General features: G+C 35.8%; 1 protein-coding gene across 2 annotated transcripts in view; it reads left to right on the top strand.

Moving 5' to 3' along the window:
• Positions 1-27,875, top strand: part of CPD (carboxypeptidase D) — a 60,672-nt gene that overhangs the window by 14,616 nt on the left and 18,181 nt on the right. For both annotated transcript variants that reach the window (XM_070394789.1, XM_070394788.1), the window contains exons 3-12: positions 8,173-8,315; positions 9,005-9,174; positions 9,985-10,334; positions 10,779-10,970; positions 12,302-12,469; positions 17,791-17,900; positions 21,369-21,471; positions 21,950-22,092; positions 23,382-23,551; positions 25,003-25,326. In XM_070394789.1, coding sequence (XP_070250890.1) covers positions 8,173-8,315; positions 9,005-9,174; positions 9,985-10,334; positions 10,779-10,970; positions 12,302-12,469; positions 17,791-17,900; positions 21,369-21,471; positions 21,950-22,092; positions 23,382-23,551; positions 25,003-25,326 — 1,873 coding nt within the window. The remainder of the gene's footprint in view (positions 1-8,172; positions 8,316-9,004; positions 9,175-9,984; positions 10,335-10,778; positions 10,971-12,301; positions 12,470-17,790; positions 17,901-21,368; positions 21,472-21,949; positions 22,093-23,381; positions 23,552-25,002; positions 25,327-27,875) is intronic.

Here is a 27,875-nt window from a genome sequence, read left to right as displayed (position 1 = left end):
TGTTTTTCTTAACACTGAAGTGTTGACTATACTTTTTCAATTGGCTTTTCTGCTTGAAACGTGAGTGTGAATCATTAGTGCCTCAACTTTGAATGAAGGGTTGAATGTATTTAAGGGCTACACACCCCCCACCCCAAACGCTAGATCTCTCTGTAGTAACAACAGTAATGGGGACTGCTTCATGATAAAGAGGAATTGGGTATCTTAAAGCCTGTGGAGACTAATTGTGAGACAAATGGATTGAAACAGATTAATGGGCATGAGAAGATCTTTTAATCAGATCAACAATTAGTATTGATCACAGTTCGTTATAGTACTGGACAGATTCCTAATGGGTAACAACTTTTAGCCTTGTTCTTTGACATTGATAAAAGAATGAAAGCATTATAGGTTTCATAGTACATTGTATTTAATTTTTCTGAGCATAGAAAACTCTGGATAAGTAGGCAGGTTTAAAAGCAAATTTCATACCTTTTGTCTTTTTTTCTTTTTTGTCAACTCCTCCTGTGAATATAGGATATAGTCTAAATCAGTGGTTTTCTTTTCTTTTCTTTTTTTTCAATCTTCACCCAAGGATATGCTTTTATTTTGAGAGAGAGAGGAAGGTGGGGTGGGGGGTGGAGGGGCGCGAGGGAAGAGAAAGAGAGAGAAATATCAATCAGTTGCCTCCTGCATGCACCCCGACAAGAAACAACCCCCAACCTGGGTGGGAATCAAACTTGAGATCTTTAGGTGTATAGATATGCTCCAACCAACTGAGCCACCTGTCTGGGGCTACCATTTGTTTTCTTTACCATTCCAAGTTTTTCTCTGGTATCATTTCTCTTCTGCCTGAAGAACGTTCTTTAGCATTTCTTTTAAAGCAAGTCTGCTTGTGGCCGATTCTTGTTTTCCTTCACTGAGAATGTCTTTTTGCCTGAATTCTCTGAAGGGCATTTTCACTGAATATAAAACTCTAGGTTCTGGCTTGACGATTCTGATTATTTTTCTTTTCTTTTTAATAAAAAAACATTTTGTGCCTTCTGGCCTCCATGGCCTCTGAGGAGAAATTGACCATCATTTGAATTGTTGTTCCCTACTTTTAAAGATTTTTTTCCCTTTATCTTTAGTTTTCAGCAGTCTGATTGTGAATATCTAGGCATGAATTTCTTTGAGTTTATCCGGTTTGGGATTTGCTGAGTTACTTGAAATGTAAGTTTATGTCTTTTGCCACATTTGGGGAGTTTTCTGCCATTATTTCTTCAACATTTTTTTTTCACCATGTCACATTTTTTTCTCTCCTTCCAAGATTAATGATAAGAATGTTAGACCTTTTGGTGTTATCCTTAAAACTCCTTTTGTTTTCTTTTTAATTTCTTTTTCTTTGTTGTTCTAACTGTGTAATTTCTATTTATCGATCTTCAAGTTAACTTACTCTGCTGGTTATTTCCATTCCTCTGTTGAACTCATCAAGTAAATTTTAAAATTTTGGTTATTATAGTTGTCATGATTTCAAGGGGAAGGGGGCTGGATGGAGGTGGAAGAGAGTATGGGGAGATAAGTGGTTATGGGGAAAACAAAATAAAGAAAAAAAATGAAATTTCTATTTTGGTTTTTTTTAATGTCTTCTGTTTCTTTTATTTCTTTTATTTCTTTTTTATTTTTTTTTCATTTTGTTTCTTTTATTTCATGTCAAGAATGTTTACTCTGCGCCCTAGCTGGTATGGCTCAGTGCCTAGAGTGTTGGCTGTGGACTGAAGTGACCTAGGTTGCATTTTGGTCAAGGGCACGTACCTGGGTTGTAGGCTCCTCCCCAGCCCGGGCCCTGGTCAGGGCTCCTGCAGGAGGCAACCAATTGATGTGTTTCTCTCACATCGACATTTCCTCTCTCTTCCACTCTCTCTAAAAATCAATGGGAAAATATCCTAGGGTAAGGATTAAAAAAAAAAAGAAAAAAAAAGAATGTTTACTCTTCCTTAGAGCATGACTATCATAATTGCTTTAAGATTAATCTGATAATCCAACATTTACGTCATCTTGGGGTTGGTATCTATTGATTATTTTTTCCTTGTGAGTTGTTGACATTTTCATGGTTCTTTGAATGTCAAATAATTTTGGATCATATCCTGGACATTGTGAATCTTATAAGATCTGAGCCTGGTTTAAGTATTACAGAAATAGTAATTTTTTGTTAATTTGTCCCAGCAGTGAATGGCCCAGTTAGGTTTTGCAAGTTTTGATTCACCTTTTGTGGGCTGTGATTCTAGTATCAGCTCAGTTTTCAAAGCCTTTGCACTGTCTATTCAGATTTGCCTGTGTGAGTACCACCCATTGACCAGTCTGGGACATGGGCTGTGGTCTGTACTTTACTTCAGTGCTTTTGGTATGCTGTTTAGAGTCAGACCCACATGTACATTTCAGGGTTGAGCCCATGAGCTCATAGAAAGCTTTATGGGATCCCTTTTTTGAGCCCCCTGCTCTCTATAAGCTTACTATGGTCTGTGGTTTCCAAGGTCTTCCAAAATATATGATAAATAAACGCATGAAAGGATGTACAATATCATTAGTTAACAAGGGATTACAAATTAAAATCACTATGAGATACCACTACATACCCACTGGTAAACTTAAAATGGAAAAAGCTGATCAGTTGCTTGACCATCTTATTGGGTGAGTTGCAGAGCAACTGGAACATTCATACAGTGCTGGTGGGAATGTGAAACAGCGCAGCCACTTTGGAAAGCAGTGTGTGATCTTTGGGACTAGTGACCACATTTCCTCTTTTGGAAACCTACATTAAAAAACAAACTCTGTCCTTCCCTACCCCCTATACTGGGAATATATTTGTATGAGTCGTTGATTGGAGCTGGCTAGTTACAGTCCTACTGAAGTTACTCTAGAAAGCTGATTACATAACACTATTACTGTAAACTTAGTCTTCTTGCTCTTAGCTATTATTTCTTAAATTGCTACTGAAGTTAAACAATTAAGGGACAGATAAAAGAATAATAAAACTCAAACCAGGTGATTATAGTGTTATAAGTCGTCTACTTCACTGCCTCAGGCATAATTAAAAAGTGTGAGTTTAACCATTTTTGTAATTTAGCACAGCAATTAAGTTTTACCTATGCAAAAACTTAGATTAGTTCACACTTGCATTGCTCTGAAATTGTTATTTTTTTTAAGTCGTTAATTCTTTTTTTTTTTTTAATATATTTTATTGATTTTTTACGGAGAGGAAGGGAGAGAGATAGAGAGTTAGAAACATCGATGAGGGAGAAACATCGATCAGCTGCCTCCTGCACATCTCCCACTGGGGATGTGCCCGCAACCCAGGTACATGCCCTTGACCGGAATTGAACCTGGGACCTTTCAGTCCGCAGGCCGACGCTCTATCCACTGAGCCAAACCGGTTTCGGCTGAAATTGTTATTTTTATGTGTTCTGTATTCTGCTTCCTCACTAAGACTCAAAACTCTGAATGAAAGTATGTTTCTTATTTATAAATCTCTATAATCTTAGTATAATGTCTGACACACAGTGACCATTGTACTGTGATTAATATCATAATAAAAATGGAAAAGGGTAATAAATATGTACAATGAATAGCATGTATATGTCCATATGTATACATACAATTTAGAGTTAGCAAAGATAATTAATTGTAGGTCAACTATGACTAAAAGTGACTAGCATCACTTAATGACTAAATATTGACTGGGTAGGGATATGAAACTCAGCATCTCACCGGTTTCCTATGAGACCCAAAGTGAGTGCAAGACACTACTAACTAGAAGATAAGAGAAGGCCCAAAGATGGATACCTTATTTTATAAGAAAAAATGGTTACAGAGCTTGTGGTGGTTATAAACCTGCATATATTCTGGGAAGAGAATGTCTATTTGGTATCTCACATAGATGCTCAATGGGCACCTCAAATTTAATACATTCAAATTGAGTCCCTTGGAATTTATTTACCCAAAGGAGTTGAAAACATCCACACAAAAACCTGCACACAGATGTTTATAGCAACTTTATTCATAATTGCCAAAACGTGGAACCAACCAAGATGACTTTCTGTAAGTGAATGAATAAATAAACTGTGGTACAGCCAAACAATGGCATAGTATTCAGCACTAAAAGAAATGAGCGATTAAGCTATAAAAAGACATGGAGAAACCTTAAATACCTATTACTAAATGAAAGAAAACAATGTGAAAAGGCTACATCGTGTATGATTCCAGCAATATGACATTCTGGAAAAGGCAAAACCATATGGAGATAGTAAAAAGATCAGTGGTTGGCAAGGGTTAGCGCGGGAGGAAGGGATGAATAGGCAGAGCACAGGATTTTTAGGACAGTGAAACTACTCTGTATGATACTATAATGCATCTATGTGGAGATATCAATAGACTTTCTCTTCCCAGAATACATGGGAAATATGGCATTATACATTTGTCCAATAAGAGTGAACCCTAATGTAGTAATGATGTATTGATGTAGGTTTATCGGTTGTAACAAATGCACCTTCTGGTGGGGCAGGGGATGGGTAATGGAGATTATGCATGTGTGGGAGCAGGGGTATATGGGAAATCTCTGTATCTTCTGCCTCAGTTTTTCTGTGAACCTAAAATTGCCCTAAAATAAAGTCTGTTTTAAAAAATCTAGTGATTTTTTAATCTTCACCCAAAGAAATGCTTTTATTGATTTTGGGAGAGAGAGGAAGGTGGGGTGGGGGACGAGGGAAGAGAGAAAGAGAAAGAGAGAGAAATATCAATCAGTTGCCTCCTGCATGCATCCCAACAAGAAACAACCCCCACCCTGGGTGGGAATCAAACTCAGGAATGATAAGGTAATCTATAGACTTTCTACAGAATGAATGTGTGGGCTTACAAAGGTGTAGAGATAGTGAAGGTGCCTGACTGTGAGTGCTTATTCCCCTATTTGCTTCCCTCTTCCATTAAACACATTTTGAAAGGGTTTGTTATGTCTTGGTTTTTTTAATCCCCCAATTTGTATAGCTGCACCATCCTATATACAGCCTTTTTTTTTTTTCTTGTGCCAACTTGATAAAGGGAAGTACAGTTAGAATAGTAGGTACTTACTAACGCTTTGACATGAATGTCCTTGACAACTTTAACACTTGGATTGCGGGAAACGAGTTAAGTCGGCTCGCGTGAATTGCGCGTACTCCGCGGGAGCCGTCTTAACTCGGTTCATATAGATTTGCGGTGGAGTGCGGGAAACGTGTAAACTCGGGCCGATTGTAACTGCGTATTACCAAATATTTGTTTGTTTGCCGTTCACAAAGATACCTACCTGCGTATGCGAACCGTTTCATACCCATTGGGGTAATAGGTATCATAAAAATCCCTTGTAAGTAGAGAACACTTTATGGCGCTGGTCGAGTACAATACCGTTAGGGTACCAATGTATTGTTTTCTCATTTTATAACCGATATCCCTGGATATCTCACCATGCAAAGAGAATAGTTATTGAGAAATACTTCTTGTGTCCGGACGTCTTTAGTTTTGAGTTTTGTGAATATTATTACGTGTTTAAATATTTAAATATATTGTGATAAAGACATTCATATAGAATTTTTTAACCAAATAAAATAAAATCGTTCCGCAAAGTGTTCGCATAATAATTATTTTTTTATATCAGATATCTATCGGAGTACCGCTATTTTCAGTTAGTATTATTTTTATTTGCTTTAACCTAGAATGTCGCAGCATTCAGACTATAGTGATGATGAGTTTTGTGCAGACAAGTTGTCCAATTATTCTTGTGATAGCGATCTTGAAAATGCGAGTACAAGTGATGAAGATTCTAGTGATGATGAAGTAATGGTGCGTCCCAGGACATTGAGGCGACGAAGAATTTCGAGCTCCAGCTCTGACTCAGAGTCAGATATAGAAGGCGGGAGAGAAGAATGGTCGCATGTTGATAATCCACCGGTCTTAGAAGATTTTTTAGGGCATCAAGGATTAAACACAGATGCTGTTATAAATAATATAGAAGATGCCGTGAAATTATTTATCGGAGATGATTTTTTTGAATTTCTTGTAGAGGAGTCAAACAGGTATTATAATCAAAATAGGAATAATTTCAAACTTTCAAAAAAAAGCCTAAAGTGGAAAGATATAACCCCTCAAGAGATGAAGAAGTTTTTAGGGTTAATTGTTCTCATGGGACAGGTGCGCAAAGATAGAAGAGATGACTATTGGACCACGGAGCCATGGACGGAGACGCCATATTTTGGTAAAACGATGACGAGAGACAGGTTCCGACAGATATGGAAAGCTTGGCACTTCAATAATAATGCGGATATCGTAAATGAATCAGATAGACTTTGCAAAGTGAGACCAGTACTAGATTATTTTGTGCCTAAATTTATAAATATTTACAAACCTCATCAGCAATTATCACTAGATGAAGGGATCGTACCTTGGAGGGGAAGATTATTCTTTAGGGTATATAATGCTGGCAAGATCGTTAAATATGGAATATTGGTTCGTTTGTTGTGCGAAAGTGATACAGGATATATCTGTAACATGGAAATTTATTGCGGCGAAAGAAAGCGATTATTGGAAACGATACAAACAGTAGTGTCTCCATACACTGATTCGTGGTACAATATATATATGGACAATTATTATAATAGCGTCGCAAATTGTGAAGCACTTATGAAAAACAAATTCAGAATATGTGGAACAATCCGGAAAAATCGAGGTATACCTAAAGATTTTCAAACAATTTCTTTGAAAAAAGGTGAAACAAAATTTATAAGGAAAAATGATATATTGTTACAAGTGTGGCAATCAAAAAAGCCTGTATACCTGATTTCTTCGATTCATTCTGCGGAGATGGAAGAAAGTCAGAATATTGACAGAACATCAAAAAAGAAAATTGTCAAACCGAATGCACTCATTGACTACAATAAACATATGAAAGGTGTTGACCGGGCCGACCAATACCTTTCATATTATTCGATATTGCGGAGGACGGTCAAATGGACAAAAAGGTTGGCAATGTATATGATAAATTGCGCATTATTTAATTCTTATGCAGTTTACAAATCAGTGAGGCAAAGAAAAATGGGTTTTAAAATGTTTTTGAAACAAACAGCTATCCACTGGTTGACGGATGATATTCCAGAGGACATGGACATTGTTCCAGACCTTCAACCAGTACCGTCTACTTCTGGAATGCGGGCTAAACCACCTACATCTGATCCACCATGCAGGCTATCGATGGACATGAGAAAGCATACGTTACAGGCAATTGTCGGAAGTGGAAAAAAGAAAAACATTTTGAGAAGGTGTCGCGTATGTTCCGTTCATAAATTGCGCAGTGAGACACGCTACATGTGCAAATTTTGCAATATACCTCTACATAAAGGGGCGTGTTTTGAAAAATATCATACGCTAAAAAACTATTAATTTCTATTTGTTTTGATTTATTATGAAAATTTTATTTTAAACTTTAAAAATATGTGTATATTTTTAGGTAATAAGTATTTTTTGGGTTTTTCGTATTTAGTTTATATATATCGAATTATTTATGTACTGAATAGATAAAAAAATGTCTGTGATTGAATAAATTTTCATTTTTTACACAAGAAACCGAAAATTTCATTTCAATCGAACCCATACTTCAAAAGATATAGGCATTTTAAACTAACTCTGATTTTGCGCGGGAAACCTAAATAATTGCCCGCGCCATCTTATATTTTGGCGGGAAATTCACCCGACACCGTAGTGTTAAGATCGCATTGATCCTTCATGTTCCTTCTGTCAAAAATTGTAACCTCGCTGTTCCTCACATCTGTAAATGGGTGAAAGAGTAATAACTACCTCTTATAGTTGTAAAGATGAAGCTTGTAGAATATGTCTAGCACTCTAGCATGTAGAGTTGTTATCATGATTGCTACTGTTATTAACTGATATGTTCATGTTATTCATAACTGTTTATCCTATCAATCAGATATATTTTCTTTATGTATATTCATTTTCAATGTATATGTCTTTAACCTTCCTTCTTAGACTCCTCAGTAATTCAAGAACCATCTCCAGTTTCAAACAATTTAATGACAAGAAAATGTATACATGCAGAGATGGCACATTTAATTTCTTTGGTCTTTTTGAGAGTAGAATCCTGAGAGCAAACTTACCTTCTCCTTCTTTTTGCAGGTGGTATGCAGGATTATAATTACATATGGGCCAACTGTTTTGAGATCACATTGGAACTGTCTTGTTGCAAGTACCCACCTGCTTCGCAGCTTCAACAAGAATGGGAGAACAATCGTGAGTCTTTGATCACATTGATTGAAAAGGTAAAAGTAGTGACTGGAAGGTTTGGAAGGTTGGGGTATGGAAATAATGGATTGAGTAAGGGGGGAATTCAGTTGCATATGAATAACAATCTATACTAGATACCCTTCATCTGTTTTTATTATTTAAAATGGTAGATTATCTTTAAAAACTATTACGTTAGACTTTATTAGAGCATATTCTAGTTGTACCTCCTTGCCCTCTCCCCCAGCTCTTTTCCTCGTGAGAGCTTTCTTTAACTGTCTTAAACGCTTTGGCAAACTGAAATAACAGCCAGATTTGTACTACCAGGTTTTTACAATGTCATGTGATCATACTTGCTAGAGGACCTTCACCACTATATGCACCATAAACCTAAGTTTAATTTAAACATCAGATAGGCTAATACACTATTGGATATAACAGAAATTATCACTTATGCCTTGTTGAGAAAATTGGAAGTCTGGCTTTGAGGAGAGGAAATTTCAAAAGCACATTACCAATGTAGATTTCAGACACATATGACTTAAATTTAAGGATTTAATATTTTTGTTTGTAGTTTATTTAACTTGGAGGGATTGAAAAGTATTTCAGGGAGATAGAGGAGTCGCCTTATTTTTTTAGGAATTCTGTGTCAACACAGAAAGGTTATATTTTCTTACCTTCCAAATTGATTGCCTCTGAGCAGTCTGCTTTGATTCTTGTTTTTTAGGTCCACATTGGAGTTACAGGATTTGTTAAAGACTCAGTAACGGGATCTGGCTTAGAGAACGCAACCATCTCCGTAGCTGGTATTAATCATAATATCACAACAGGGACATTTGGTGATTTCCACAGATTACTTGTTCCTGGAACTTACAACATTACAGCAGTTTTAACTGGGTAAGAATTTAAATTAGACTCTAAATACCAAACCTTTGTTTATATCTAAGACAGAAATATAGTCTAGGAAATATTATTTAATGTATCTGGCTGTTATCTTTTCCCTGTTTTTTGATTCTCCTCCTTTTATAATGAGAAAATACTATTGTGGAGTCTTTTGTCACATAGCCTAATAGTACAACTGAATAAAAGGCATAATTGTAAAATTGAGAGGAAGGACAGTTTTAAAAGCTTGAAAAGATGGTCATCTCTGAAAAGCGTTGCTTCAAGGCAATTGAATACCAGGGTATCAGAAACTCTGAGCTCTGTAAAAGGCGTTTTGAGAGCTGTCTTTATCATTATCTTTCCAATATATGAAATGAGTGGTTTCTCACCTTCCCTAGAAACCTTCCATTAAGATCAGTTTGCTAAAGATTTAATTGATAATCTTTAATTTAATTTTTAACATTTGGAATAGTTGGAGTGTCAGTTTAATAAGGCACTGCAAAGAATTGGATAATTTATCCCTTCTTTGAGTATTATAGCAATGGTGACAGTGGATTAATGAACTCCATCTTTCAGTTCTCTCCTCTAAAGTGCTTTCTTGTAAGCATTCTAATCTGGAACCTAGAAGATGGTAAGAGAAATAGTTCTTTAAGGACGTAATAATATCCTAAAAGTCTTGAATTTACACATTTATGTTTATTTAGTTGAGTTTTGATAGACCACTAAGTGCTAGAGTATGATGAATATTGTGCTTTTATAATGTTAAAGCAGCATGTGTGTAAATTTAACTCCAAGCCATCTACTTTTTCAAATATTTTTTTTCAGGTATATGCCACTGACTATTAATAATATAATAGTGAAAGAAGGACCAGCTACAAAGGTGAATTTTTCCCTGGGGCCAACTGTGACCTCAGAAATCCTTGACACAACAGAGGCTGTAATAACTTTGAGCACAGTCACTATACTTAATCCTTTGCCTGGAACACAATCCTCCCACCAGCCAATTCAGCCAAAGGACTTCCGCCACCACCATTTCCCTGACATGGAAATCTTCTTGAGAAGGTTTGCCAATGAATATCCTAACATCACCCGGCTCTATTCATTGGGAAAATCAGTAGAGTCAAGAGAACTTTATGTAATGGAGATATCTGATAATCCCGGTATCCATGAACCAGGTAAGTAGTGTGGTCTTACACATAATTTTAGTCGTGCCTCTCAGATCTATGTACTACAATATTGCTATGTTTTGTCTGAAAGGTCACCTATGGTATGTGTAACTGGAACAAAGAAAATGTAACCAATCTTGCCAGAAAAGAAGAAAATTCATTTAATAACCCCTATTAGATACAATATTTAAGATACTGCATAGATTATATTCTTTCTGCTAATGGTGTTTTTATTTTCATAGTATATGGCATCTATACATGCTCTGAGCCTGCTTAGACAGATATATTAGTAAGGAAGCTGCTTTATAAGATGCTTTTTCCTGCTTCTATTGAAAGCTATATCTTTTCTTAAATTTTTGGTTCAGTGTCTTTGCATATGTTGGGGAAAAAGTAAAGAGAGTTCATGATAAATGGAAAGGGAAAAAGTCTTCTATATAATTACTTTGTTTTCAGGTGAACCAGAATTTAAGTACATTGGAAACATGCATGGAAATGAAGTGGTTGGACGAGAACTGCTATTGAACCTCATCGAATACCTTTGTAAGAACTTTGGAACAGACCCTGAAGTTACAGATTTGGTTCGTAGCACTAGAATTCACCTTATGCCATCCATGAATCCTGATGGGTATGAAAAGGCTCAGGAAGGTAAAGAATAACTGTTTATTAATGTTTAATCTTTTTTTGTTATTGTATGATTATTTGGAGGTAGAAGAGAATTTGAACTAGTTGTTTTCCTCGAATTTCTTCATAATTGGTTCCAGCTTTTGTATTCTTGTAAGACCAGTTCATTCAACAATAATGTGATCAAGTTTGTATTTAATGGAGTTCTTTACTTTGATAATTTCTCTTACTTACTAAAAATAGTTAAGATTTTTACAAATTGTTCCATTTTAACACTGATTCTCATTTAATTATTTCAGGAACTTTATCTCCTAAGTGAAAACTTAAAACAAATATCTTTTGAGTCCAAGTTCTACTTCCCATGCATGTTCTAAATCTGCTAAGTTATTAATTTCCCATTCCTTTGCCTCCTCTGGGCTAGCCCATCTCTCCTGGGGCCTGGAGAGCAACTTCTTACACAGGCCACCTTATGCAGAACAGTAGGAGAGTGAGAATCCATCTCTCCCAAGCTGTGGTTCCTTCCAGGCAATGATACCAATGCGTAGCATAGGTACCACGATATGAATATGCAGCCACATGATTTAGTACTCTCACTGAGTGAACACTGAATCAGCTATTGAATGACCAGGTTCTCATATATAGATATTTCAAATTCCCTCCCTAAGGACCTCATCCTTTGTAGCTTCACAAATTCCTCTCACATTCCTCCCTTGAGACCTACTGAAAGGTGGAGTGGAACTACTTACTACTAGTAAGCCCTCCAATATGTCTTCTTTATGCACTTACATTATTTTCTCATTATAACAACAATAATAGGGCTCCCATCCCATAATAAAATGGCGTAAGCTTAAGTGTAACCCTTTCTCCCCCATCAGTTAAACTTCCAACTACATCCTTGGCTAACTACCTTTTTGTGATTACTTTAATGTGATCCACAGTTTTCTTATTTTCAAATGGTCTGTTTCTTTGTGCTGTTTTAGTGACCTGTATACCTGCACAATGAGTCCCTCTGGGATCAGTCATGCCCACTCAACATTGTGATCATGTCATTATATGTGGATTGTTGACAATTGAGTAATACTTTAATATAATGTGTATAGTTGGATGTTTTTCCCCTCAAAGTATGACCAGAGGGCAGAAGTGAAAAGAAAATGATTTACCTCTCTGCTCAAAAGATTTGGAAGAGGTGAATTTTTTGAATGTATAATGTAAAAAAGATGTGAATTTTAATTATAGTATGATTGGTCATAGTGAAGCCTGATGTGTTCACACTTACCCTTGAGTTAAGATAGCTGAAGCAGTATGTGTAAAATGTAAGTGAAACATGGCTTAAATTTGAATCCTTTATCATATAGGAGATTCAATAAGTGTAATTGGCAGAAACAACAGCAACAACTTTGACTTGAACCGAAATTTCCCGGACCAGTTTGTTCAGATCACAGATCCAACCCAACCAGAAACCATTGCTGTAATGAGTTGGATGAAGGCCTATCCATTTGTACTGTCAGCAAACCTGCATGGAGGTAATAGCAACTTGATATTCTAATAATTAAGTCTCGATGAGAGCATTTGAAAATCCTGGTGAAATTTTATCTATTTAATAAAGTCTTAGGCTATCTTAAAACGGGTATCCTGTTATTGCTTTTATGGCAGACAATAATAAAGTTCCCTTTCATAACTTTTTAAGCCAATTTCCTACCTGTTTTGCCCCTTCCTCTCTCCCCGCTCCTCCCATACTCTTTTCTCCCCACCAATTCTTCTTTCTCCCTCTCCCTCCTCTTCTCCTTTTATTTTCCTCTCACTCTCAGTTCTTCAAGTGCTTTATATTTATCCCTCACAAGTCTTTTATATTTACCCCTCTCACTGGGAATTTGCTAACATTCGTCATTTATAAAAATTAAACACTAACAGATCCAAATGTTTAGTCCTATTTCTCCCTAAAGTTGAATAATAAACTCTTTTATGTAAGTTTAAATTTTGACATTTTCTTATCGATTACTTGCTATATATATTTTACTGCAGCACAGTGACCTCATTCTCATGTATTGTCTGAGCTTATACATGTCCATATCATTCATCAGGAATTGATCAGTTGAATAGGATGAGAGCTCAAGATGAAAAATGATCACAATGTCCAGCTAGGGTTGTGTGAATAAAAGAGAGACAGTGTCAGTACCCAAGAGAATCGAAAACTATATACACATAAACTTGTACGTGAATGTTCACAGTAGCATTACTTACAATAATAAAAAAGGACCAACAACCCAAATGTCCATCTACTGATGAGTAGACAAATAAAATATGGTATACCCATTACAATGAAATATTATTTGGACAAGAAAAGGAATGAAGCACTGGTGCATGCTACAACATAGATAACCGTGAAAACATGCGAAGTGATAAAAGCCAATCACAAGAAACCATATATTGTATGATTACCTTTTTATGAAATATTCAGAATAGGCAAATCCATAGAGATAAAAGTTGTGGATAATGGTGGGAGGGAATATGGAGCGACTGCTAATGGGTACAGATTTTGGGGGAGTGGGGGTAATGAAATGTTCTGTAATTAGATAGTAGTGAAATTGTACAACCCTTGAATATACTAAATAATATTGACTTATGATTTGTATGCTATGTGGATTATATATCAATAAAGCTGTTTTTGTTTTGTTTTGTTTTTTAGAAGAGTGAAGGTATTAGCACCAGAGCAAGGGGAAAGAAATGTAATGTCAACATTTGTTGGAATAGCTGAAGAAGTAGTATCACAACTGAGATTTGATGGCATATAGATTAACCTAATGCCATTCTAAAATGTCATTCTATTTTAGAATGACAATATATACTTAAGATATTTAGTTTTAAGAAGTAAATTTAGGTTCTCTAAAAATTGCTTTGGAAGCTTGCCAATAGTAGAAAAAAACACTTCCACATTTGGTAATCATGGATCGTTCTCAAAGACCCAAATAGGAACTATGAAGTTACAGGCTGGTTGGCAAAATAACTTCAAAAAGTATTTTATAATAAGTTTCATAGAAAATATTTTTTTTCATTTTGAGCTTTTAAGAATAATCTCAGAATGCATCACATATCATGTTGGCTAAATCTGAAAACAATTATTAGTTACATTCCAGTGAAAATAATTTATAGATTTACACATGTGGTATCAAAACCTTGGCATGGTTTCAAGTGGTAAAAGCCAGTCACAAGATTGGGGGATTCATCTTCAATCATGTAGACATGTTTCTTTACATGACATATTTTGCTTTCTCATCTTAAAATTTTAAATGGGTTTTGGAATGTTGGCAAAGAAATTTTAAAAAGGATTTCATTTTAGAAGGATCTTGAAGGAAAAAGTAAAGTTCCTTTTTGCAAATTTTGATACTAATTTTTATTGAGGTGAAGTTTATATCACATAAAATGAACTACTTTAAAGTGAACAATTCTCTAATGTTTTTAGTGTATTCACAGTGTTGTGCAGCCACCATCTCCATCCAGTTCCACAGTGTTTTATTTTCTCACCCATTAAGCAGTTGCTCCCTATTCCCACCTGCCCCTGAGCCCTGACCATCAACAATTTGTGTTCTGTCTCTGTGGACTTGCCTATTTTGGTTATTTAATAGAAATGGAATCATATATGTGACCCTTTTTGTCTCTCTTCTTTAATTTAGCATAATGTTTTCAAGGTTCATTTATATTGTAGCATGTATTAGTATTTCATTCCTTTTTACGAATGAATAATGTCCCATCGTATGCATATGCCACAATTTTGTTTTTGTGTTGTTGTTTTTTGTCCATGTGTTTAATGCTAATTTTTTTAGTATTTTTTTTTTATTGATTAAGGTATTACATATGTGTCCTTATCCCCCCAAAGCCCCCCCGCCCCCATTCATGCCCTCACCCCCCTGGTGCCTGTGTCCGTTGGTTATGCTTATGAGCTTGCATACAAGTCCTTTGGTTTATCTCTCTCCCTTACCCTCACCCTCCCCTGCCTTCCACAATTTCTTTATCTGTTTCTCTGTTGATGGATATTTAGGCTGTATCTACTCTTTTAGTATTAATAATACTGCTGCGAACATTGGCATACAATATTTATTTGAATCCCTGTTTCCGATTCTTTTGGGTAATTTTATGTTTAGCTTTTTGATGCACTGCCAAACTTTTTTTCCCCACAGTAACTGAACTATTTTACATTTTAACTAACAATGTATAAGAGTTTCAGTTTCTCCACATCTTCACCAATATTTGTTTTCATTTTTTAAATTATAGCTAGTAGAGGGTGAAAAGTACTATCTCATTACGGTTTTTTAAAATTGAGTTTAGAAAGAGATGAGAAAGAGACAGACAGACAGACAGACAGACTTTGATTTATTGTCCCACTTATTGATGCATTCATTGGTTGCTTCCTGTGTGTGTGTCCTGACCGGAAACTGAACCCACAACCTTGGCACATATGGATGACATTAACCAACTGAGCTACCTGGCCGGCACTTCTCATTACAGTTTTGATTTGCATTTCCCTATTGACTAAATGTGTTACGCATCTCCTGTGTACTTTTTGGCCATATCTTTTCAAGTCTTTTGCCTATTTTTAATTGTTGTTTTTCTGTTGGGGTTTTGTGTGTGTGAGTGTGTGTGTGTGTGTGTGTGTGTGTGTGTGTGTGTGTATTTTTGTTGAGTTGTAATAGTTCTTTATATAGTCTGGGTTCTATCACCTTGTTAGATTGCTGTTTGGAAATTATTTTCTTCCATTCTGTAGGCTGTTTTTTGTTTGTTTATTTGTTTTTACTTTCTTAATAATGCCCCTTGACACACAAAAGTTCTTAATTATGAAGTCAAATTTTTCTTTTTTCCTTTGTTGCTCATATTTTTTATGTAGATACTAATTATTTTTTTTAAATAAACTGTTTCGTAGTAGTATTTTAAGTCTTTCATGATCTTTTTTTGGCCTTTAAGAATTAACCATTTGAAAGACAGTATTGAGTAGGAGTTGATGTTGACTTTTAAAAAATTTTTTTGAATTTTTAAGTGTGGATCGGGGGTCCAGGGTGCAATAAAAATTTTTTTTAGTAATTTGTCTAAAAAGAGGTGTTGAAGTACACTTGTTCTTGTTAGAACTATTTGTGGGACTAGAGTGAGCATAGTTCTTCATATTTACTTCTTAAAGAATATTATTTTAATATAAAAATTAAAATAGTTGGTATTTGTTATCACAGAATTACTTCATCTGAGTTCAAGTTGAATATGTTCCTTCATTTCCATTCTCATGAAGGGGCATTGTAAAAAAAAAAGAAAAAAGAAAAAGGCAAAAGTGAATGGCTTAAGTGGAGGCAGGATAAATGGACAGATGAAAACAGTGTGACTAAATGGGAAATAAAGTATTCCATTCTGTGATGGGGGGCGGGCATATGTAGCTCTGGGCTCTTGTCTGAGAAGCACCCTGCTTTATGCCCTGCAGGGAGCAAGAAGGGAATTGATATCCTTTACACATGTCTTAACACATCCCTTTCTTTACCTTAGGTCATGAAAAATCATATGATATAACTCCAGTTGACTAATTTTTAATATAAGATTTTTATCATTTAAAATTTTTTTTTATGTTTTTAGAGAGAGGAAGGGAGAGGGATAGAGAGAAACATTGATGAGAGCTACATCGATCAGCTACCTCCTGCAAAGGGGATCGAGCCTGCAACTCAAGCATGTGCCCTGATCGGGAATCGAACCAGTGACCTTTTGGTTCATGGGTCAATGCTCAACCTCTGAGACATACCAGCTGGGCATTTTTACTATTTTTTTTCTGAGTGGAGGTCAGGGCTCTGCTCTCTATACATAATCCATTTAACCTCTGATTTAGACTCCACATCTGCAAAATGAGATGGGAGGATTAATTGGACATCAAGGGTCCCCCCCCCCCCTTTTTTTTAGAGTTCAGCTTCTTATTGAACATGTCACAAAAGAGGTTTAATAAAAAAGACAAAAGCCCATGTTATAATCAGACTCCTTAGATTCTTCTTTCTTTGGCTCCACTTTCTGCTCCCCAACTGGGGCAGCAGCGGTGGAGGGGCAGGACCTCCTGCTGGTGCAGCACCAGCAGCCGGGGCAGGTCCACCAGCCCCTACATCAGATGAGGCTTCCAACGTTGACATTGGCCAGAGCCTTTGCAAACAAGCCTGGCCAGAAAGGTTCAACATTTACACCAGCTGCTTTAACGAGGACATTGATCTTACCCTCCGTGACTGTCGTGCAGGATGAGGGCCAAGGGCTGAGTAGATGCAGACGAGCTTCTAGAAGGAGGCCATGGTCTGGGTGTGCTGGGCAAGTGCTGGCGGGCAGCCTGACGAAGTGAGGGCCTCACACCAATGCAGCCTTAGCTTCCTCGGAAGGACACAGTACCTTACTCGGCAGCTGAGGAAAGGAGCCAAGGGTTCCTCCTTATTTTAAAATTTCACAGCCTTGTAAATACCTGAATTTTACTGAGAAAATATTCAAAGTTTGCTCAATTTCTCTGATCCTAAATATTATAAAAGTACAGTTGTTTAAATTAAATCTGTATACTTCTGGTTTTAGTTCTGACATGTAAATTATACCTATAAGTTGAGGTGAATTCCCAATACCTTTCCAGTTAAGGAAAGTAAGCTTTAAGTGCCATGCAGAGCTATTTCATATTTTACTTATTGCTTTGATTTTCTATTGAGGAAATGAGCAACTTTTTCATTTCTATTAAATTAGCCTGGGAAAATTGTATTGGTTTTCTGTCTCTGGCAGTATTGTGAAAAGCTTACTTTATGTTAATGATTTATCTTGAAACAGATAACATGATACATTTTCCTCTTTTCTCTGGCAGGTTCTTTGGTGGTTAACTACCCTTTTGATGATGATGAACAAGGGTTCGCAACATACAGTAAATCACCTGATGATGCTGTGTTTCAGCAAATAGCACTTTCTTATTCCAAGGTAAGCTTGTGCTTATACATGACGTGCTGTACAACTAATTCTGTCATTTAAAAAAATGCATTAAAACAAAGTCCTGCAGGACGCAGGCCAGGTGCTTTCTTGGAAGGTTAAGCTTTCCATGATTACTTCTGGGCAGCCTTATTAGTTTTTCTCCTCTGTTTCCCACCCAATGTTTGAACATACTAAATGTTTTTCCCTATTAGCCTTTAAGCTCAAATAATGTCTTTCCATCTATGGTTTTTAGCACAGTACCTGGAACATAGTGCATACTAGTTTATTTCATTTGATAAGTACTTAAGTTATAAAACTAGCAAAGTAGTCTAAAGCAGGGTTTGACAAACTACAGTCTGGGGCCAAATCCAGCCCATCACCTGTTTTTGCAAATAAAGTTTTATTGACACACAGCTACATCCATTCTTTTACATTTTGTCTATGGCTGCTTTCTGTTGTAGCATTTGAAAATTAGTCAGTCTGATTCACCATATTAACAGACGAAAGAAGAAAAATGCTGCGGTCATCTCAGTAGAAACAGAGAGCATATTTGAATAGTTGCAACAGATACTTTAGAGCCTATAAATCCTGGAATTTTCACTATCTGGCCCTTTACAGAAAAAAAAATTGTCAACCTTGTCTAAGGTATTTAAGAGTCTATAGTAACATATAACAAAGGAAAGCTGGTAGAAATTTCTGTATTTTTTAAACTTTCTATAGTGAATACACATTACTTTTACAATCGGAAATGTTATATTTGTGTGCTTAATTTGTGTGTTTAATTTAAAAACTGTTATTTGAAAATGTTAAAAGTTGGGACTTGGAATGAGGTTTATTTCAATTTTTGATCTTACTACTGATAGTCTGACTTTATTGGTTATAGATAATGAAGACTATTACTGCAACTCTGTGTCCTCTAATCACAGCCTTCCATCATTCCACTTTCCCACGCTCATTCTCTACATACAGACCTTGTGAGAGTGTGCAGAGTTTCTAACAGGGGAGTACATTTATTATTTTGGGCACAGCATTTTTAGAGGGATGCACATGGAATAATGAGGAGAATTGAATACCAAAATCATAAAAATAATGTCAGATTTTGCACATGTCCCTGTCACATTCTGTGCCTATTCTTAGAATCCCACTCTTTACCCTCATTGTGAATTCTAGTTTCTTAGTCTTTTTAAATGTTCTTTGGCCTTTCATCCTTTGATTTGTTTATTTTCTACTTAGCCAAGACCCGTTGACATACCTTTTGTAGTACTCTCACACCTTAGGATGTTTTATACCCTTTTGACATATCTGCCTTGCCAATCCGTAGTAATTATCACCATATCTCTTTTCCATTCCAGTATTCCAAGTATAGTCCAGAAATGTCGTGCAGTCATGGCAATTGACTACATTACATATGTATGCTCTCTACCTTCAGCTGAGCACTCACTTTTACGTGGCAGCATTTCATGTTTTGCTATGTGACTCCCTGGCTCATTTGATTCTAAGCCTTTATCCTCTACTTCAGCCTCCTAATCCCAGCTTTACTCCTCTTAGTCCCAGTCGATCACTTTGCCTTGAACTACAGTAGAACTTTAACATGATGTGATTTCATTCAGATTCATATTTATTTGTGTCTTACCCATATTCTCCCCCATTACTTGGTCCTACCACACCTGCCTCTTCTAGAATATCATTGTCCTTATTTTTTTCTGTTGTAAATGAGAGAGGTGATAATTAAAATCCTCAGTCTTTACTCACAGCCTCCTTTCTCTTGGTTGTGATCTGTCATGATTATCATGTGCCCAGCCCACCTTTGCCCCACCACAAGGCTTACGGAAAAGCAAACCAAGAGAATCTGTGAAGTCAGAGGAGAGGAGTTAATGAAGGGCAGGACTAAAGGTGATTTGGAATGACCACAAAACATTGAATACACCCTAAATCTGAAAATATTAAAAAAAGTAACTGGGCAGATGAGAGCACTGGAATACAAGGAAGAGATTTCAAAGTACAACTTAAAAGATCTGGTGTGATTTAAAAGGATATGCACAATTTAAAGGGAAATCTTTCCACTCATAGCTTCTGAGGGAGAAAGGCAAAATGAAATGAAGACGAGCTCTTTGGCAATTGAATAGTGAAGGTGAAAATAAAAAATATATAAAAGAAAAAGGGGGAAATGTAGGGGTTGACCAAGATAGAGGAGACTCATAAAATCAGAGGACTTGCAACTCCATCCTTACACCAAGGCAAATAAACAAAAACACACACACACACTAAAGTACCTCCACTGCTAGACCGACAGAAAAGGTACCGTTAACCAGGAATCATGCAAAACAGCCCAATATCGTAAAAATGAACCTGAAGTAAAGAAAACCAATGGAGAACTATTGCAGAAAATCAGGAAATGAAACTTCATACTTACCACTTGAGGAAACCTTACCACCACCAAAAAAAAAACCAACAATCAAGAAGCAGAAGGAAAACTAAGTCTATACTCTAGACAGATTAAATATACCCAGATACACACTGAGAATAGGGAAAACCATGTAGGCTCATATATTTGAAAAATGAAAGCAGGAAAAAAAGAAACAGGAAGAAATAAAGGAGAATTGATAGAACTTGGGAAAGAAATGGAAGAAAAAGACAAAGTTCTCTCCAAAATGAAGAATAAATTACAAAAGTTAAAAGCCTTCTACTTCCCAATTTCAAACTTACTACAAAACTACAGTAATTAAGATACTGTGAAATAGAGTTGAGAGTCCAGAAATAATTCTTACATTTATGGTCAATTGATTTTTTTCTTTTCACAAAGGGCACCAAGACAATTTAATGGGTTGTGGGCTCAATCCCCAGTAGGGGGCGTGCAGGAGGCAGCCCATCGATGTTTCTTGTTCTTTCTCTTCCCTCCCTCCTATCTCTCTAAAAATAATAAAAACATATATATTTTAAAAGACAGCTGTTTTGAGGAGGAGTGTCTTTTCTTTAGAAGACAATAGATGTAACCAGTTTTAACAGGAAAAGGTAACTGCACAGAGTGCAGTCAAAGCATAGAGGAGCCATCTCAGTCCCCTTCGAAGTCAGAAAGCTGCTCACTGCATGTTGTATGTGAATTATCTTTTCTGGACTTTAAGATTCTTTAAAACATGAAATGAAAGTATGAATATGAACAGGTGTGGGTTTTTTTTAGTTTTTTTAAAAAAGTAGTTGGGTTGGTTTAAATAGTTGTGAGTGAGAAATAAAGTCCAATTTTTTTATGAAGCATATTTAATTTTGATTAGAAAATAGATAATGAAATATGTTTTAAAAATTTAAATGGTATTGACATCCATGCATTGAAAAGCCTCATTGCTTCCCTTGGCTTTATGTATCTTTAAGCCCCACATACACCCTGTTAAGTAACTGCTTTTATTTTTCCTTATCCTACCTGTGATTTTTTTGATACAGATACAAAGAAATACAAATAAAGATTCTGTTTCCCCCCCTCAGGAAAATTCCCAGATGTTTCAAGGTAGACCTTGCAAGAATATATACCCTAATGAATACTTTCCTCATGGAATAACAAATGGAGCTAATTGGTATAGTGTCCCAGGTAAACATTTGTTTATATTAAGGTCATATAATTTGATGGATTTTCTGTTTCCCTGGATAATGCTTCTTGTTACTAATTTTTTAATTTTGAGAAAGACTCATTATTTTAAAGATATTGTTTAATTTAAAATATTCAAATAACCTTTTTAAGTGTTTTTACATTTGGTGCACATTGAATAAAAATAATGCACTAAAACTTGATAAAAGTGTTGTATTTTTACCTCTGACTATTACAAAGAGCCTTAGAAATGCTAATAAGACAAGGGTAAGCTGCACTTGAATTTGTGAACATGAAAATACAAATGTTTTACCTGTACCACAAGCATCAAACAGCTCTCAAATGAACACATTAATTGCTTTTCAACCAATGCTAAGAAAAGATGAATTTGGTTTTTCACTGGGAATGTTGCTTACCTTTTGGGATCTGAATTAGTTAGAATTTCTTCAGAGTGACTGATTTTAATTTTTTTATCCTTTAGGTGGTATGCAGGACTGGAACTATTTACAAACAAATTGCTTTGAAGTGACTATTGAACTAGGTTGTGTGAAATACCCGTTTGAGAAGGATCTGCCAAAATTTTGGGAACAGAATCGAAGATCTCTAATCCAATTTATGAAACAGGTGAGTACTCAGGAGCAAAGTATGGAATTTCTCCCAACAACAAGAAGATACATGTGGTTTTCGTGCACTGATTTTTAAAAACACACCCTTTTGAATTCCAGTTTGGCTTATTCAGGTCTTAGTACATTTATCTAGCAAATTCATGGATGGAAATGAGTTTAATTTGTATGAATGGAAAAGAGTTGAAAATGACTAAACAATGTAGTGATTTTTGCTCTTAATGACTAGTGATCACTTTTTACCCTGTCTTTATAAAAGGCTAGCCTTAATTGGATACACATGTAAGCATTTGTCAAGTGATAGGAAGATGGGCTGTGAGGTAAATCCTTTTATTCTTTTTATTTTTGCCAGTGGTTTAGTGTGAAATGATCTTCCTTTAGTTTTGTTATGCATGGTGGCCAATAGGTAAAGACTATAAGAAATATGCTAATAATGGTTAATTAATTATTAGGATAATTTAACATACTTTGTGCCAGTACTTTCTGCTTTATTCTTTTTGCTGATTGTAATGATATAAAGGCTCTGAGTTTGCATACTAATTTTTAAAAACATTTTATTCTAAAAAGTTTTGAATATACTTTTGTTATACGACAAACATAATTAAACACTTATTCCTTCACTTGGATTTAATAATTTTTAACATTTTGCTGTATTTGCTTTATTTAAATTATACACACACATTTTTGCTGAACTGTTTCAATGTAAATTACAGATGTTAATTTTACACCTAAGTATTTCAGAATGCATCTTCTAAAACTAAGGATATTCTCCTATATGCCATCCCCAAATGCCATTATCTCATATAAGATAATTAACAGTAATTCCCTAATATTACCTAATGCTATCTAAATTTTCCCTTCTTGTCCCCAAAACATCTTTTTATAGCTATATTTTAGAGCCAAGGTCAAGTTTCATGTATTGCATTTGATTATTACATCTTTTACTCTCTTTAGACTAGTCCTATTTTTTTTAAATAACATTTTTCTTTTAAAGAAGCCAGGTCAGTTTTCTTGCAGAATGTCTTATATTCTAAAATTGTCAAATGTGCAAAAGTTTAAACTGTATATTTTATAATCCTTGTGATAAAGACAAACCCTAGCCTATGAAAAATTAGCCTTTCAGAAACTAACATATTTTGTTTAATAAGCATTTATATTTAGCTTTATTCTGAACTCCCAAATTCCTTTTTGTTCCCCATGTTTACATTATTAACTGTCTGTTATTTTGGATATGAGCGCCCAAAATAATAATAATAGTTAATGATCTTGGTGTCTTTGTACTTTATCCAGGTTCATCAGGGTGTCAAAGGATTTGTCCTAGATGCCACGGATGGCCGAGGTATATTAAATGCCACCATTAGTGTTGCTGAAATCAATCACCCAGTGACTACTTACAAAACTGGAGATTACTGGCGTCTCTTGGTTCCAGGGACTTATAAAATCACAGCATCTGCTCAAGGGTGAGTGACTGAATACTTTGAAATTGAGCGCTTGGGAATAAGACAAGCATAATTCCGTTCTGGAAGGTTATTGCCAGAAATCCCTAAAGAGTTAAGCAACCTTGGGTTTAACGCTGGCAAGTTTAGAGCTGGTTACACATTTGACTCTCCTCTGGTTGCAGAGTGAGTATACAAACTATCAGATGTAGGAATTTTGTGAAAGTATGCACCTTGAACAGTACATCAGATCACCTCCCCCTCTCAGATCACCTTCCCCCTTCCAAGTGTAAAGCCATAGTAAGTGATTTCCTTCACTATCAGTAACTATTCTGGGAAGTACCTATTAGTTGGGAAAAAATATTCCTGTTCTGCTGCATACTTCTATCATTTCCAATAAATACTCTTTCATAGACAAACATTTTTTATTGTACATTTAATGCCTTATTACTTCGGTAACATTTTCTCTCTTATTGTAAATTCTCTTAAAAAGGCCATTTGTATCTTTTTACAGGTTTTCTTTCCATAAAGATACATTTACTTAAAAATAAAAAATGAACTTACAACTTGTATTTTCTTTAAAAAAATAATTTTTTTTATTTCCCCCTCCTTTACAAATAGCTTAGAACTGGAAATACCTATTTAATCTGAAATTTAAAATTTTTACCTTTTAGTCATTTTTTTATGTTTTTATAAATGTACATGTTACCAGGGATATTTTCCCCTCCCCTTACTATCCTTACTTCAGTGAGATAGCTAGTAGGAAAGAGAGAGAGAAACATCTATGTGAGAGACACATTGATTGGTTGCCTCCTACACGCGCCCCGACCAGAGTTGGGGAACCTGCAACCAAGGTACGTGCCCTTGTGCCTTTGACCAGGAATCAAACCTGCGACCCTTTAGTCCTTGGCCAATGCTCTAACCCTGCGAAAAACTGGCCAGAGCCTTTACCTTTTTTAAAAAAAATGATTTTCAAATATCCAGTGGCCCACAAATTGATGGATTAAACTTTCCACTAATGAGTAATGAGGTCTTTTCTGTTTTTCTTCCTTTTTGGTATAGTATTGGAAAAACTAAAGCAGCAGGTATCTGAAAAATGGGGCAAGAATGATGTGTTTGGTAGATAATGTCCTAACTTTGTACTTCTCAAACTTTCCCAACCATATGTCCTGATAACAGACAAGTGAGCTCAGACCCCAGGAGACATGGGGGTATCCACTGCAAGTACAAACTTGCTTTTGAAGTCATATATTTAACTTAAAAGATCACTTATATTTTACAGTCTACCCATCTCTGTTCTTTGTTTAATGTTTAAAATAAATATTAAATGTATCACAAAGTTAAAAATTTGACTCTTTTAGGAAGATGCACCACGTTTATCTCAAGGTTCCCATGCCATGTGCACACACGGTTCCGCCCGGGCTGGTGTGCTCCAGCTGCAGAAGCGGGGCTCAGCTCTGTCTCCTTTCCCACAGGTATAATCCAGTTACCAAGAACGTGACCGTGAAGAGTGAAGGTGCTGTTCAGGTCAACTTCACACTTGTTCGATCTTCACCAGATTCAAACATTGAATCAAAGAAAGGAAAGGGAGGTAGAACCAACACTGATGATGCCAGTGATCCAACTACCAAAGCGTTTGAAACTTTAATTAAAGACCTTTCAGCTGAGAATGGTTTGGAAGGCCTCATTTTACGCTCCTCCTCAAATCTGGCTCTTTATCGATACCACTCATACAAAGATTTATCAGAGTTTCTAAGAGGACTTGTGATGAACTATCCACATATTACAAATCTTAGCAAGTAAGTGTCACCTTCTTATTGCTTTTTCTTTCTTTTCCTTTTTTTTTTTTTAAGAAGTTACATTCAGCATAGACTATGTTGAATGGTTCCTATAATTTATTTGGGAGCTGAATGTACAGAGAGTTAGAGTTCACTTATTTTGAAACATATTTGCTTGGAGAGCTTTCTAACAATGAATCTTGGAAACTTTTATGAGGAACATTGGAGAACTGCTGCTTAGATTAGCAATGTATGTCTTGTGCCTCCAGGAAATGTGAAATCCCTCTTTCTAATGATTGCTTTGACTCATTTCAAACCCCTTTTCACTCCTTAGCTGCAGATTCATGTTCTGACTACTTATTACTTAGTGTGTTTTATTTTGCTGGGGAAAGGGGCAAATTTGGAAGTGTGAGCTCACCTGTCAGGGATCATTCTTTTTTCAAATTAGAAAAGGAAGCCTGGTTGCTGTCATTTTCTGTACTCTAGTCCAGTGATTTTCAACCAGTATACTGCAAGAATTTTTAAAGCATGCAGTACCTGACTGTTTACTCAGGGGCACTGACCTCTTTTCCCTCAGATTGTCAAAGAAAAAAGTAACAGCCAACACAACGATAGCCATCCAGTGTGAATGAATCAAAATCATACCTTTTTTTTTTTTGTCAGATTGGCAAAAAATAAAATATATTTTTGCATGTGCCATGGGATGGAAAAGATTGAAAATCGCTACGCTAGTCAATCTATTCACAGTTGAACAGTTGCTATTCCCACTTAAGGACATACGTGATTGACTGATGGTCTCGAGAAAATATTCAGTACTGGCTTATGTAAAACTGATGGCTGAGACAGCGTTTACCTTCACTTTCTGGAGTTTCTCTATCTCACTTTCACTGTTTCATTGTAAATCCTCTGTAGCTCTTGTTACAGTTACTCCCAAATTATTTCCTTGATTTGATTTTTCATTATTTGCCTGTTGAGGGCCTTTACTTGTTGCCCTGAGCTTATAGTTCTCTGCTACATGCCTAATGAATATTATCTAGCTTTTCACTTCTTTACTTTGTCTTTCTTCATTGGTCCTTTTAATTTTGCCAGCAAATTTACTTGCTCAAATACTAGTTGATAGGTTCATAGATGCAAAGAGTGATATTTACTTTGGCAATATCCAGTATCTCTCTTCCTCAACTGATTCTTGAACATTACTGCCCAGTTTAAGTTTTTTTGTTTGTTTTAATATATTTTATTGATTTTTTTACAGAGAGGAAGGGAGAGGGATAGTTAGAAACATTGATGAGAGAGAAACATCAATCAGCTGCCTTCTGCACACTCCCTACTGGGTATGTGCCCGCAACCAAGGTACATGCCCTTGACCGGAATCAAACCTGGGACCCTTGAGTCAGCAGGCCGACGCTTTATCCACTGAGCCAAACCGGCTAGGGCCAGTTTAGGTTTTAATATTGTCATCTTAGAGCCATATAGAGATTATAGGCTTTCTTGTTTTAAAATAAAAAAATGGGAACTTATTTTTCTCTCCATTTACTTAGTCATTTAAGTTTTTTTTAACTTTCCAATTCAAGATAACTTTTTAGTTAATTATGTCCCCCAAAATATGCAACACCTGCCAATGGTGGGCCACGAGAGAGTTTTAGGTGGTCCACCATCGGTACTAAGTACCATTGAATAGCATTGTTAGAAAGTAATAATTTTCCTATTTATTAATCCTTCTCAATTTAATGTGAATATATTTTTCTATCTGACTAAATCTCCCATTGTACCAAAGAAAGCAGGCCTTAATATCAGAGCTCTTGGGCAAGCAGGGCATTTTAAATCATTTTTACTGTGATACTGGTATTACATTTATAGTAAAGTATAAAGTATCTAAATTAATTTAGATTTTAAAAGATTCTCTACATTTGTCTATATTTATATTTTTCTAAGTGAGTCAGTTGGAAAGACATATGCTAAATAAATATTACTGTAGGTTGTAGAGCAGTGATGGCGAACCTATGACACGCGTGTCAGAGGTGACACGCGAACTCATTTTTTTGGTTGATTTTTCTTTGTTAAATGGCATTTAAATATAAAAAAATAAATATCAAAAATATGTCTTTGTTTTACTATGGTTGCAAATATCAAAAAAATTCTACATGTGACACGGCACCAGAGTTAAGTTAGGGTTTTTCAAAATGCTGACACGCCGAGCTCAAAGGTTCGCCATCACTGTTGTAGAGGATAGAACAGGTTTTATGAAAATGATACGAGAATGACTGGATTTGGAGGAATGCCAATCTAAGTCGTAATCTTTGGTCAAAAAAACTAAATTTAAAAAAATCTTTATTGTTGAAAGTATTACATATGTTCCCTTTTTTCCCTCATTGACCCATCTAGCCCACCCCAGGCCTTCACCACCCTATTGTCTGTGGCCATGGGTTATGAATAAATGCATACAAGTTCTTTAGTTGATCTCTTCCCACCCACCCACCCCCGCCTTCCCTCTGAAACTCAACAGTCTGTTCCATGCTTCTATGTCTCTGGATTTATTTTGTTCATCAGTTTATTTTATTCATTAGATTCCA

Source organism: Myotis yumanensis, unplaced genomic scaffold (assembly GCF_028538775.1).
Source record: "Myotis yumanensis isolate MYYU_CA2020_CCGP unplaced genomic scaffold, mMyoYum1.0.hap1 SCAF_16, whole genome shotgun sequence".
In the NCBI taxonomy this organism is placed as follows: domain Eukaryota; kingdom Metazoa; phylum Chordata; class Mammalia; order Chiroptera; family Vespertilionidae; genus Myotis; species Myotis yumanensis.
The sequence above is the reverse complement of the archived record's forward strand: the minus strand, read 5'-3'. Positions and strand labels throughout refer to the sequence as shown.